Source organism: Vipera berus (assembly GCF_964194415.1).
Source record: "Vipera berus genome assembly, chromosome: Z".
In the NCBI taxonomy this organism is placed as follows: Eukaryota; Metazoa; Chordata; class Lepidosauria; order Squamata; family Viperidae; genus Vipera; species Vipera berus.
The window spans coordinates 79,138,653-79,154,167 of NC_138205.1; the positions used below are offsets into that span (position 1 = coordinate 79,138,653).

At 37.3% G+C, this 15,515-nt stretch overlaps 1 protein-coding gene across 5 annotated transcripts; it reads left to right on the forward strand.

Annotated features, from left to right (window-relative positions):
• Positions 1 to 1,539: 1,539 nt before the first annotated feature.
• LOC308677494 (C-C chemokine receptor type 5-like) lies at positions 1,540 to 12,792 on the forward strand. 5 transcript variants are annotated; one of them, XM_081343939.1, is made up of 4 exons: positions 1,540 to 1,731; positions 1,899 to 1,941; positions 9,150 to 9,262; positions 10,785 to 12,792. In XM_081343939.1, the coding sequence occupies exon 4, from the start codon at positions 10,799 to 10,801 to the stop codon at positions 11,870 to 11,872; it is 1,074 nt and encodes a 357-aa protein (XP_081200065.1). In that variant the 5' UTR covers positions 1,540 to 1,731; positions 1,899 to 1,941; positions 9,150 to 9,262; positions 10,785 to 10,798; the 3' UTR covers positions 11,873 to 12,792. The 5 variants fall into 5 exon arrangements, with proteins under 5 accessions (XP_081200065.1, XP_081200064.1, XP_081200063.1 ...); XM_081343938.1 differs by having other exon boundaries at positions 1,540 to 1,941; positions 9,123 to 9,262; XM_081343937.1 differs by having other exon boundaries at positions 1,540 to 1,941.
• The last annotated feature ends 2,723 nt before the right edge of the window (positions 12,793 to 15,515 follow it).

Below are 15,515 nucleotides of genomic sequence, written 5' to 3' on the forward strand. Positions count from 1 at the left end.
AACTTCAATGAAGTCAAGAGTTTTGTTTTCCTGAGGGACCAGCTGGTGTGGATCCTTTCAGCATCATTGTTTTTTTTGTTTTCATTCTGAACAGTTGTATGCCTGTCTTTCTTAATCCATCATTTTTATTTTATTGATTCTTTATTTGCCTCTGTTCAATCATTAAAATTAATAATTCCTACAGAACATGCTACTACTGGTACCACAACTTTCAAAACATTATTCCTAAAACACAACACTTCAGGCTTTAGAGAGACATATTTTTAAATCTAATCCCGTGGTGGCGAACCTATGGCACGGGTGCCACAGGGGGCACGCAGAGTCCTCTCTGTGGGCTCACGCACTGTCGCCCCAGTCCTAGGCCTTCAGCTGGCTTTTATAAAACCTTTTCGCTTTAAGCCTCCACCTTCATGTGCAAGAAAAAAAAGTTAAATCAATCAATCAATTTCAACTTCTTGCAGGAAAAAAAAGATCTCGCAAAGTTGGAATTGATTGATTGAACTTTTTAGTCCCACCCAGTCTGCTGTTACCACGCCCACCCAATGGGCCATGCCCATCCGGCACCCGACAATACATAAGTGGGTCTTGGGTTGCAGTTTGGGCACTCAGTCTCCAAAAGGTTCGCCATCACTGACCTAATCCCTTTGTTCCAACATTTATGAACATAGCATTTTATGTGTCCTTCTAACAGCCTAACTTTCTGGAAATTTCACTCTGTTATGTTAGCGTTTTAATTGCCCTGTACACCGCCCCGAGTCCTTGGAGAGGGGCAGTATATAAATCTAATAAAATAAATAAATAAATAAATAAACAAACAAACAAACAAACAAACAAACAAACAAACAAACAAATAAATAAATAAATAAAAAGCCACAGTTTTACTGCATCTGTGCTTTTCTTCTGCTTGATTATATAAATGGCAAATTTCACTTCAGATCCAGCTTGCCAGATCCAGATCAACACAGATGGGATTGAGCCATTTTTGAAACTTCAGATGGATCTCTGCACATTTTATGGTAGTTTATTCTCAAAATGTACCATATTTGAACCATATGCATGGGATTCAGATTGAAACATTTCATTTAATTCTCCACTGACCAGAAAGGAAAGCAATAATTCAAAAGATAATTAAAATAATTTTCTTCCATTTTGATATTCAGAACTGTCTATCATTGACCTGGAATTTGCTATCAGAGACAGGCCTAAATATAATACTTACTCATTATTCTCTCATATGGCTTTTGTGTTATGTCGCTTTCAGCAGACTGGCCCATTTTTCAAACCTGCCTTGAACTAGAATACACCTATGTATTCTGAAAAGCAAACTGAATAAAATCTTAACTCCTGATATCATAGGTACTAATCTATACAACCGGAAAGAACAATAACATATTTCCTATCTGAAAATTAGTACTGTGTATGTGTGAAGAGGGCAAGAGCTTTTGGGTGTGTTTTGACAGTTTATGCTGTAATTATGCAATGAAATCTACAGACTTGACTGAAACTGTGAAACTGTGAGTTCTAGTCCGCCTTGGACGTGAAAGCCAGCGAGGTGATCGTGGGTCTGTCACACTTTCTCACCCCAACTCATCTCACAGAATTGTTGCTGTCGGGAAAATAAGAGGAAGTATGTTGGATATATAGTCTGCTTTCAGTTATTTGTAAGAATATTAAAGTTGGGATATAAATAAATATAAAAGAAACAGATGTGGAGAGTGCCAATCAGCCAAGGTATTATTTTTAAAAGAAAGGAACTGATTCTTCTTCTTTTTTTAAAGACACACTTTCTTGGCTAACAGTTTGCAGAATTTGAACAATCCTTACTTCCTACAGAGAGATAATATTTTATTTTTTGCTTTACATGTACCTTTTTTAATTTATAATGTACCTGACAAAAGAAAATGATGCTGTCAAGATCACCTTTTAAAAGTTTTTAAACTGGTAAGTCAATTTATTTTATTATAGCACAGAAATTTAGACAACAAATATGAATAAAAGATGTTCAGATCCTGCTAAAAGCATGATAGAAGATAAAACTTGACGGGAAATGTTTTCAAAAACAACAACCTGCCATGCTTTTTAAATGCATACATCTTTGGCTACTATAGATGTTATCTGCATATGTGGGACTGATTGGGGTAGATTGTAAGGGCGACTCCGAAATATAATGTTATCATATTTTATCTATATCTTAAATTTGTATTTTATTACTATTTTAACTTAAATTGTATTTTAATTCCATTTTAAATTGTATTTTATCAAATTCCATTTTGGATTGCTTTTATCAAGTTTTGGTGACAGTTTGTTGCTGGAACTTTGTACTTTGATATGGCCCAAGGGCTACTCAATAAAGTTGTTGTTGTTACTATAGATGTTTGCATTTCAGAAGTTTGGCTGAAATATAACTAACTGCCTATGCACAGTAGTACTTCTCTGGTCTGTGTTTTCTGGACAACTAACAAAGATCAGTTCTATATAACAGGTATTTAAGTTACTGAAATTTGAGAAAAAAACCAACATTAATTTACACTGACATCGCCTAAACTCTGCTGAAAATGTTATCTAGCCTGGTAACGAAATGTTCAGAAACAAACTCACAAGCACGGGGAATGAATCTTCACACATTTATCCATATGAAAAATATTCTTCTGTAATGCTGTAAAATTTGAGTCTGTTCATGAGTTTATAATAGAAATATCTATATATTGGATAATAACCTGCTTACAGTGACTTATATGAGAATGTTATGCTCTGAGATAATACTAGTTTCTATGTGGAAAGAAGAATGGTTTTCTTAGGTTTGATGCAAATGTTTTCCAAGATGCTGTTGGAGTACAACTCTTAGAGTTTCCAGCCTTGTAATGTATACATGTGTGAATATATACACATATAAGGGGATGTTTTTCATAGTTTCAGAGAAATGAAAAATAAATTATTACTAGTCTGTCAAACTGCCTATGGGTAGCTGAAGACAGTTTTATTTATTATTTATTTATTTATTTAGATTTATATACCGCCCTTTCCCGAAGGACTCAGGACGGTTTACAGGGCATTTAAAAGAAAATCAATAAAACGTTAAAACAAATTAAAAAAGATTAAATAAAACCCTGAGAAAAATTAAAAAACCCAGTTAAAATTAAAATTAAAAAATTCTTAGCCTGGGCCAGAGAGCTCGAAGAGCCAGGTCTTCAGGTCCCGGCGAAATGAACGGAGGTCGGGGGCAGTCCTAAGCTCCGCAGGCAGCTGGTTCCACAGGGCAGGTGCACCCACTGAGAAGGCCCTACCCCTGGGTGTTATCCACCGGCAATCTTTTACCGGCGGCACCCTGAGAAGACCCTCCCTGTGGGAGCGCACTGGACGAAGGGAGCTTGATGCTGGCAGCAGGTGTTCCCTCAAATATTCCTCAAAGGATTATGCTATCTTCCAGGCTTTTTTGTAAGTGTAATGAAGTGTAATTTAATTTAACTTAATTTAATTTAATAAATAAATAAATAGGAACCCAAAGATACATTTATTAATACCATCTTTATAAGGATGCCATTAAGACTCACAAAGAAGTAGTTCAGTGTTTTGTTTGAAACTTTTTCTAGAAAAGACGAATTATGAGAAGCCACAAAAATAATATGGAATAATTTTATCAGCTCATTTTTGGTAAATGATGGTTTTCTGATTGCCTTCTATTTTGCAATGATAATCATAGTCTGTTAATAGATGAGCCTTGCCCACTGGATCCATTTTGTGCTTATCCCTACAACATGTTCCAAAAATCCAATTTGTCTACCAGCCCAAAATTATTGCCTACTTTTGCACAGATAAATGCTATTTGTTACACCAAGAAGACTTCTGCTGGCTTAAGTTTACATTTATGCATTTGGTATATATAAGCATACTAAATAACACTGCCTGGTTTCCCATAGGAATATATGAAATGATTTGTATCGAAGAAATTAAAGGACAATGATGCTTATAGAAAATATTTGATGAGGTTAAATGTCCCCCTGCCCCCGTGATCCAGCCAGCAATAATTTAGCCATATCTGGTTAGCTGCATCTTCAGATTCTTTGTAATACAAAGATTCTTTTTCAATTTAGGCAGTGGTTGAGAATGTGAGTTCTAAATCGAAAACTCACAGGGGCCCCAACTAGAATAGGTGCAGCTCCTGCTGAACTGCAAAACCTGGATGACTCAAATTGTATATTCAGTGGTGAGCTACACTGGGAGTCTTCATTCAACTGTATCTGAAAGACCTCAGTCTCCACCTTTAAACTATAAAATCATTGAATCATCTTCAGGACTAATTTCTTGTGGCATTTACTACTTAGGAGTTTAAAAATGCTTTCACCACTTGGGCTTTGAACATGCTTCTAATTTGGGTGGGAACCTTTACTATTTTTCTTCTTATTCTTGCTTCCTTACTTGCTTTTGCCTTTCGAAACCTTTTTCCAATGTAAGTGATAGCCAGGGATATCATTTTAGGGCAGCTTCATACTACCATTCTTTTCAGTCCCCAAACTTTTAAAAGCAAATTGAAGGTGATCCATGAAAAAGAAAAGAAGTAGTATCCAGGTTCTTCCTTCCTATGGCTAGAGAGATGTTGGAAACTGGCAACACTCTCACCAATTTACCTGCATTCCCTTTGTTTAGGTTACTAAGTGGAAGTAGCACAGTTGGGAATCTGGCCGACAGTAGTGCAGAGATGCAGATTCAAAGGACAAATCATGGGTCCATAAGTGGCACCTGCTTGAACATTAAACCAAATGTATCTTTTCATCAAGACTTATGGAGCAACTGTGAAGGAAACTAATCAGTTCCAGGAAAAATGTGCTCATATGTACTTCAACTTATATTTTGCTCTTCAAACCAGATCTCTTCATAGCATTCCACCTTAGCATTACCCTTAACAGAGTTATATGACTACTGACCACTCAAGGTATACACCAGATTTTCTGGGACATATTGGCTAGTGATTTTCCAGATGTCCTTTAGGAAGACTGTTAAAGTCTTGTTTAGTAGAGGCTTTTATCTGGCATGGTTCCAGTAGACTGAGAAGCCAGCAAACATTTGTATAGGACAGAGGTAGGCAACCTTGGCTCTTTTATGACTCTGGGATTCTGGGAGCTGAAGTCCACGAGTCATAAAAGAGCCAAGGTTGCCTACCCCTGGTATAGGATGTACTGTTGAGTTGCTTACTTATTGTTCATTGGGATCTTATGGTGGGTTTTCACTGTGGACCACTGGAAGTCATTTTGTGATATACAGCATAGAAACATAATAAAGAAAGAAAAACATTATCAGCTACATTGCAGACTTTCAACTACATTGCAGCTGAACTAGAATTACACTGACTCATTTTCCCAGTAATGCTCAGAGTATCCTGGAGCTGCTTTCTGACTGGCAAATAATCAAAGTATAGGAGTGTCCTGGCCAAAGCCTGGGTCTTCCTCCCCACACCATTTTTGACCACTCACCCAGTAATAATGTACCTGCAGTCCTACTAATAAATGTCTTACTTGAGAAGGCACCTTGCAAGGACAGCGACTCAGATGAGTTCAATCCCATAGACAATAATAATCCTTCTAGCAAAGGATAGTTTTGCCTCTGCCATCCCTCTCCATTCAGTACTCCACTCAGATCACACTGCTTGATGGGAGGGCAGCTCCTGACCTATCTTTGGAAATGGGAGGAAAAACATGGGGTGGTATTCCAGCTCAGCAACTCTTGAACACAGCAAAGGTGAGTCTCTTTTAGTCCTCACAGGCAGCCCTAGTAGGAAATGAGTTAATGAAGCATGCTTTTCTCTAAATTTGCTTTTAACAAATTTGCCTATATACTCCTTAGATACATAATTTTTCTAAGTTAAATAAATAAGGGAAATGGGTAGGGAAATAAAATAGGAATTGAAATGTATTGATTACTTTGCATCATTATTCTAACAATACAGAACCTATAAAAATGTAATCATGGCCAATAATCCTTAATATACTCTGTATTGTTGGGTAAATAGTGGTTTAAGTAAACATATTTTCATTAGCATTTAGATTTCTTTTTGTAATTTCAGTAATTTTGTGGAAATGGAAGTGTCAGAACAATTGTCCTGAAATTGTCCCCCCCCCACACACACTCAATAATTTCTAATTAAAAATACCCTGAAATGGACTGTTCAGCCTTACTCAGCCTTTTGCCCTTATCACTACTGAAAAAGTCAAATCATTCCTATATCTTCTCCCCACTTGACCAGCTGCAGTAAACAGGCAAAACAGCAATAGTGTACTGAATTTCCTTTATGACAAGAATTTGGACACTTGATTTTTGGAAACTTAGCATGACGAGAAGGGGAATTCCAGCTGCAGCTGTTTTTCTGGCCCTTCACACTTGCTGCTAGATGTAAACAGGCTTAGTGGGCCTCAGCTGGCTCCCAGTTGCTATGGAATGGGTTGCTTCCACCACAAATTCAGAGCAGGAGGCATTCTAGTTATTTGGAACACGTTGAGATTTTCAAGGACTTCCAGCAGCCAGAAAGGAATGAAACAAGCTGACATCCGTCCCTTCCTATTATGCATTGCTGTTGTTTATTATTCCTTATACACTTGAAGCATCTTGTTCCCAAATATTTCCTGCAATAGCAGGAAAATTAATTCAGCAGCTCTTAACATTGGTTCTAGCTTCCCAGAATGCACATGGTAGTGAGGTCTACAGGCGCAGCTTTCTAGCACTGTTAGCTGAAACCTACGGCAATGAAGAAATCTTGTCATATTTTGTCCTATTTCTTGGTAGCTACAACTGGCAGAGCTCCTCTGCGTTTGGCAAAAGGAAAGGAAAGGAAAGGAAAGGAAAGGAAAGGAAAGGAAAGGAAGGAAGGAAGGAAGGAAGGAAGGAAGGAAGGAAGGAAGGAAGGAAGGAAGGAAGGAAGGATGAGAGGAGAAGCACTTCCTTTTCTTCAAGTCTCATTTTCCTGTGACTCTGTCATGATTCAGACCTTGCAGTGCTCCTTCTCTTTGTTTCTTAATTTGTGGTTCAATTGCACAGAAGAATTACTCAGAATCTGATAGGTGGGATGACTTTGCCCACATATAGAGCAACTAGATCACATGCTAAAACGTAGGCAATTAAATTCTGGTGGCCTGATGAAATTGCAGAATAGTTCTCTTCATATCCTATTAAATACAAAATCTGGAGATCTTTACATGATGTTTCCACAATTAAACTCAGGTTTAAATTGCTTTTCTTGGTCTTCCGGCTATTATTATTACTATTATTATTATGGCTGGTTGCAATTAGCTAGATATTTAGACTGGATTTGGTATGTTTCTACACCTATCAAGTCCTTCTCAAGGATATGGGATAGGTAAATGTTTAATATTATTAAAGATATCATTGTGAGATGTAAGCTGTTCCAAGTGAAGCTCCCTTTTGCAATTGAGTGACTGTGATTTTGTCAATGCTGATTGTGTGCCGGATGGCTTGAAATTGCATGCAAGGCCTCTATTACTATTACTACTTTCTTTTGCCATGTCTTTCTACTTCTGTTTGTAGATTTTTATATTTTATTATTTTTCTCCTGTTCTTTTTTTTTCCTATTCTGCTGTCTTTAGCTGCTGCCATGTCCAATAACCAGATTTTTCTTTTGTCTTTCTTATTGGCAATTATTAAGTTTCGGGTGTTACGTGGTAGGTGTTGCTCTGTTTCAGACATGTCAAACACAAGGCCCGGGGGCCGGATCCAGCCCGCGAAGTGGTTTCATGTGGCCCGCGAAGCCATCCTGGAAACAGTGAGGAAACGGCCTCTGCTGCCTTGGCCCTGGCCCAGAGACCCTCCTTCTGCCAGAGACCCTCAGATCTGTCCCACTCCTGCCCAGGCCCCCATAGGCACCCTTGATGCGAACGATGTAGAGCTGGCCATGCCCACCCAGTAGGCCATACGCACTCTAGCCACGCCCACCCAGTAGGCCACGCCCACCCTGGCCATACCCACCCAGCCCCCTGAGGGCAACCGCAATGCTGATGCGGCCCTCAATGAAATTGAGTTTGACACCCCTGCTCTATTTGAACTCTAAAGTTCCAAAACACTTTAGCTTCTTTGTTTTCTATTACTTTGTCTATTTTGTGCTCTTACAGACAAATGATATTTCTTGCCACAATGAATCATTGTTGCTACTTTGTTATGCTGCTGCTTGTAGTCTGTGTGACGTTTTGCAGCATCTATCCAGGTGATTCACTGTTTCTTCAGCTTCTTTGCAAAGGTGGCAGTTGCTGTCTGTTTCTGTCTTCTCAGATCTGGCTTTGTATGCATTTGTTCTTAGAGTTTGTGCAACCACAATTACCTCTCTGTCTCTTTCTTCAACTTTCCTGCTTTTAGCCATTGCCAGCTCTTAATATCTGTTTTGCATACATTTTTCTTTATGTACCAGCCACGTAATGCTTTGCATTGCCAGGTCTTTTTTCTGTTCTTCATTTATTTATTATTTATTTATTTATTTATTTTATTATTTTGTCAAAGTACAACATGTGTACATTGAGATTAGCTGAGCCTCCCCCGTGCTCTCTCCCCCCAACACACAGTGACAACAAACCCTCCATCCTACCACACCATGTGAACCAACTACACCACACACCGGCCTCCCAAGTCAATTCTGCGTAAGTTCACAGAGATTATGTCCCATTTAAAAGCCTAACAGCCCACGGATAAAAGCTATTTTTCAGCCTGTTGGTACGGCTGGCTATATTCCTACATCTCCTACCGGATGGTAGGAGAGTAAAGAGATACCGTCTTACTTATAGGCCAGTTTGATTTCTTTAGCTCAGTAAACCTTCATAGTACACAAGTGTCAGTGGATTTTCTTCCATGTCCTTCAGATATTCTTTCACTGCTCTTTTTTCTTCATCATCACTCTGTTCTACTTGCAACTTTATCATACAATAATATGTGCAATTATTATTATTATTATTATTATTATTATTATTATTATTATTATTATTATTATTATTATTATTATTATTATTATTATTATTGAATCCCTAAAGACTCTGAGCATAGTACAATTGTATTATTAATGTAGAGATATTTCTGAATGTCCTCAGTTCCCCTAATTCTGTTTTAAAGCTCTGTTCTCTCTCCAACATCAGATGATGTTGTTCTCTTTCATTCCTCAGGGAACATGTACATACAAGCCTTTGTGACTGTTTTCTTCAATTAACTCCTGCCACGGGAATATGTCCTTCTTGCAAATCTAAGAGTAATAAAAATTCCATTGGAAAAGTGGTAGGTGAGTAACACTGAAGCACAAATATGCTTTATGAAAGTACATGATTGTGATAAGTTTCTTTTCATAAATTTATATTCTTTTATTAATTAATTTATATTCTTGCCATTAATTAAGGTGATAATAACAAATAAAAATAACTATTCTAATATGTGAAGGAAAAATGCAGAATTATTAGTTATTTTCATCAAAAACTCTATCAAGGCAAAAAGGATTGTGGAAATTCTGATTCTTCAGAATTCTAAATCAAATAAGATGGAAAAGAAACTGGTCTGATTGATCTCAGTACTAATCATCAACTTGCTTCTGTTTTGTAGAATGAAAATTGTAGTGTTGTTGTACAAAATGGGAACCCTGATATTATTATAAAGTTTCACCTCACAATAAAAACTCAAGATAAATAAATGGGGAGTCAGAAAATAGTGTATGTAGTTCAAGGAAACCCACCACTCCCAGCACTGCTTCTATTGGAATCCATTGGAAGCTGGGGAAAACAAATTTTCATTCTGATTCACATTCTTCTCAGCTACTTTCCAAACACATTTCAGCCATAATAATAATAATAATAATAATAATAATAATAATAATAATAATAATAATAATAATAATAATAATAATAATAAAAAGTTGGAAGGGACCTTGGAGGTCATCTAGTCCAACCCCCTGCTCAGGCAGGAAACCCTATACCAGGGGTCAGCAACCTGAAACAGGGAAAGAGCCACTCGGAACCGGTTCCCTCACAAAAGGAAAAACTGGGAGCCGCAAAAAATGTGTGTGCATGCGCAGAACAGGGTTTGACTGAAGAGTGGAGCCAAGGCGAGATATGCACCTACCCTGCATATTTGAATTGATTGGTTGAACTTTTTTAGTCCCACTTTTTTTTTTGGACTACACATAGCAGAGGACTGGGAGCCGCAGGAGACAGCTGAAAGAGCCGCATGCGGCTCCGGAGCCACGGGTTGCAGACCTGTGCCCTATACCATAAGGCTATATGAGCTACTCTTTTAATAGTAGAAGGGTTTAATAAATTGAAATGGACTCTTTTCAGATATTTTATGTAAATTTAATGTAAAAATATGAAAATCAGTGATTAATATCCAGTGAAATCTGATTTGACTTCTTGTTAAATGAATTCAATTCTTGGGATCCAAGATTTTGGAAAGTGAACTTCATATGGATGTACTTGCCATTTAATGTATTTACTTTAGTGTAAAACATATTACAGATCAATTAGCATTTACAGAGTTTTCGTTATTTTGTTGTATCTCCAAAAAATACAGCTGTTTTCAATTGGTACAGTGGGTTAGTCAGGTTCTAGAAGATGCAAATCTTCAGTGAGTCAATTTTTCATCCCAAATATGGTAGCATTTATGTAGATGCTTATCTTTCTTATCTTTCTCTAGTGAAAATTCAGTGTGTTTTCTTATATATGGAAATCAATATAGCATTATTATTATATGTTTCCAAAAATTTTAAAAGCTTTGTATTGTCTACTTTTAATAGTAAACAACTTTGTGTTTTTCAGTAACAGGGAACAAGATGGATAATCTAATAAATGAAACAAATGAAGTAATGACCACCACTGAATACGATTATAGTGGTATGGTAACACCATGCCAAGCAAAGGCTGCTGAAAAGTTTGGTTCCAGTGTCCTGCCAACTCTTTATTCTTTGGTATTCATCTTTGGTCTTTTGGGTAACATGCTAGTTGTACTAATTCTAATCAAATATAAGAAATTCAAGAGTATGACTGATATATACCTATTAAATTTAGCCATCTCTGATTTGCTTTTCATTTTCTCAATCCCACTTCGGATTCATTATGTGGTAGATGAGTGGGTATTTGGAGATGCAATGTGCAAAATTATTTCTGGAATCTATTTTTTAAGTTTCTACAGTGGAAGCTTTTTCATAATCCTCTTGACTATTGATCGGTATTTAGCAATAGTCTATGCAGTGTTTGCATTAAAAGCCAGAACAGTATTCTATGGCATCATCACAAGCATTATCACCTGGGGCCTGGCAATTCTAGCCTGTTCACCAGGAATAGTCTTTCATGAGATACAAACAGAAAATGAAACGATAAAATGCTCTTTTCATTTTCCTCCTGAAACTCACTCTGGATGGAATAAGTTCTTTACACTAGAACTGAACTTCTTAGGCTTGATTTTTCCAATGATTGTTATGACTTTCTGCTATGCATGCATCATAAACACTTTGCTGAGATGCAGAAATGAGAAGAAGAACAAAGCAGTCAGACTTATTTTTATCATAATGATTGTTTACTTCCTTTTCTGGGCCCCATACAATATTGTTCTTCTGATCCAGTTGTTCCAAACTGCTTTATCCCTTGATAACTGCACCTCGTTAAGTAGTATTGGTATAGCAATTCAAGTGACCGAAACACTTGCAATAGCTCATTGCTGTATCAATCCTGTGATCTATGCTTTTGCTGGTGAGAAATTTAGAAAATACACTATTACCTTTTTCCGAAAACATGGTGGTCACCATCTCTCAAAATACTGTGTCTTTCTCTATCGAGAACCTCTGGAACGGGCCAGTTCCACATACTCTCATTCTACTGGAGAGCAAGACATATCAGCAGTCCTGTAAAGCATTTTCTTTAGGAAAAAACTGGAGTGATTTTTATTCGTGTATTTTTACAAATAATAATTTTTTACGAATAATTTTTACAGGTAGTCCTCAACTTAGGACCAGAATTAAGCCTAAAATTTCTATTGCTGAGTGAGACATTTGTTGAGTTTTGCGTCATTCAACAACCTTCCTTGCCACAGTTAACTAAATCACTGCAGTTGTTAAGTTAGTAACACATGTTGTTAAGTGAATCTGGCTTCCTCATTGATTTTGTTTGCAAAAGGGGATGACCCCAGGACACTGCAACTGTCAAAAATATGTGTCAGTTGCCAAGCATCTGAATTTTGTTCATGTGACCGTGGGGAGGCTACAATGGTCATAAGTGTGAAAAAGTCATAGGTCACTTTTTTCACTACCATTGTAACTTTGAATGGTCACTCAATGAACTGTTGTAAGTCAGGGACTACCTGTATTGGATTTAAGAAACCCTTCTGAAAGAGTCAATATAGGGCATGATGAAAAGCATGGATAAAGATTTGTCTTGCTACGTCAATTCACAAACCATGCCATATATCAATGTTCATATAATTTCAGTGGAATAATTAAAAATATAATAAGGCATTTTGCAATAAGGGAAAAGAGCCTTTCTTGGGTAAAGCATATAGTAGTTGATTGCATTTGAGTTAACTTTCAAGCATATTTTGCAGCAGGACATAAGTTTACTAATTCTAACACAATATGAATGACTATATAGATTAGTTCAGTGACATTTAATATGCTTAGTTCCTTGTAAAAGCAAGAACTTTCTCTTCTCTAAGTTTATCGGGGCTGCAATTCTATCCATACTTTTCTGGGGGAGAAAGAACTACAAGTTAGAAATTCAATTATACAAGGTGATTTTGTGTTGATTTTAAATCATTAAATATTGCTTGCTCAAATTCTGGGTTCTTGAAGTTTTTTATTTCATAGGTTCATGGACAATAAATGGGATAGTGGGGTAGCTCATTCCACTGTAACATGACATAAAAGAGTTTCCCCATCCAATGGGAAAAACAATGCAACTTTATAAGACTATTTCAAGGAGCCAGGGAAGACTCTAAGTGGAATTAGGGTTCTGCAAAATACTTATAAGGTTTCAGTCAAAATGCAGATTGTAGTGTGTGAATTAAATACTTGATCTTTTAAGAATGGCTTCCACTATCATTTATCTAACAATTATTTCTGGAATTATCTTTGGCCCGAGATACATCAATAATAGACTCACATTTGTAATACTATGTACAATTCTGGTCAGAGACACATCCAACATACAAAAGGTATATTTCACAGCTGCAAAAAAGCACAATCAGTGAAGAAAAATAGCAACATTTGGATCTTTTCAGCTTAGAAAGAAATAAAATGTACAAAAAAATACCAAATGGAAAATGTGGATAATTGTTCTTCCTTACAGTACCTAGACTTTGGCTCGATCCTTAAACTAAATAGATATAAACATGTAACCCAATTTGCAGTTAAATTAGTATTGACAGCCAACAATTTCATTTTTTTAATTTTTCCTGCAATCAGTCATGTGAGAAGAATTTATACATTTATATAACTGTTAGAAATATTGTATAGGAAATCATATGTTAACTAACCCAGGTTCCAACAAAATTACTTTGAAATTCTTTAAACACACAGTAAACATAAAAAATAACTTAACACACTGTAAATATAATTGTAACACTTGTAGTTCAAATGATGAGACTCAATCCACATCACTTGATTTAATCACCCCCTTGGCCAGGGGTCAACACACCAAGATCCCTCAAGTGTCACCCTAGAACCAGCACATACACACATACACATCCCTCAAGACCCACACCAATGACAAACTCCCCTATAAAACAGCACTTTTGTACCTCATTTTCTCCGTAGCTACTGCCACAGGGAAACCTCTTTGATTTGGAAATAAATAAATCTCCTTTACCTACAGCTGCTGGATTTCATTTTCATTTGTTCTTGTGGAATCCCACCTCAAGCTGGAACTCCAATTTATTCTTCTGACAGTCATAAGGGTGAATTCTCACATCACAGGTTCTGCTAACATTTCAAATTCTATGCTTGGGAACATAACCATATTTTGAAGCCTCCTGAAAAAAACAGCAGGGTTGGAGCCAATCTAATTTTGACTGGTACAATATTCTGTACTGTATGGCAGAGGCAGCAATTGAAAAGACCCGCTCCTCAAGTCCTTGATCAAAGAGACCTACAATATGGCTCCTGAATCCAATAGGACTGGTAAAAACAATGAGGGAGAAGCAGTTTTGCAAATAATCTGGCCCTATGCCATGAAGGGTTTCAGATATAACTTGAATTGCCCCCAGAAGCATAGAAGCAACCAATGCAGCTTGTGGAGCAGTGATACGACATGCATTCCAAGGAACATTCATAACTGCTTGTGCCATTGCATTCTGCACCAGCTACAGCTTTTGGGTGCTCTTCACAGGCAGCACAATATAAAGCAATAATCCATTTGGAAGGTGACTAACACGTGAGTGGGGACTGGCTTCCCTACCCAGATCGCTACAATTTCCAGACAATGAGACAGAAATTCCATTGCATCCCTTCATAGGCCAGGACCAGAGATACAAAGCAGAGTATCATCATCATAGTGATGATACCTCACCCCATACTGGCACATGACCTTCAGTAGATGTTAAATAAAAGTGGGGAGGGTCCCCTTCAGTCCTGAAACCCCAAGTCTTTGGGCTGGATATCTGCCCCCAATCAATACTAAAAAAAGTCCTGGAGGAAGAAGCAATGTAACAATGTGCCTCCAACTCCCAACTCCTGAAGCCAATTGAGAAGGATATTATAACTGATGGTCTCAAAAGTTGCTGAGAAGTCAAGAAGAGCAAGAACGGGCATACTATTCTGTTCCTGCCATAGGGTATCTGTAGTAAACAGAGAGAATGGTCTTGAAGGACAAGAGGAAGAACCACTATCAAGACAACAGTTGAAGAGCACCCTCGACCAAGAAAGGAACTTGAGAAAATGTCTCAGACAAGCCCCTCCCTAATTCACATAAAAATAAATATAGAAAGGAGAAAGCACATTCAGATTTTCCACATTATCGTCCCAAGTGCCTAGGAATTTCCTGAGCGGACATTCTTGAACTATATATATTATAGTTTGTTCGGGTGCTCCTTAGTTGCATTGCAGGCTCTTAGCCAGCCACACTTAAAGAGCTTTGTCTTAGTTCTAGCATGGCCTGTCCTGATTATATTAAGGTGGCTCCATGTTTGGCAGTCAACCGCATTCTTGGAAGTGCTTTTGTTGGATCTATGTGATTTTTTTTGGTTGTGGTTATTAAAAATCATCTATCCTATATAACTTATATATCCAGTCTGGTCAGCATTTGAATAGACTTTTACCTGCTCTGTTAACACAAAACATTGCCTGAAGTGCACCATCATGGAAGTAATCTATACTTCATACCCTATGGCATGGATTTCTTAATCTGGACTACCTTGCAGGGTTGATAGTATTGTAAGCATACTCAAGGCAGTTCTGGACTATAACCCAATTCTGAAATCAGATTAGAAGTTGTTCAAATAATTTATATTCTCCAGAGTTCTTCGAAGCTGCAGGGTGACCACTTTCTCCTCCTCCTCCTCCT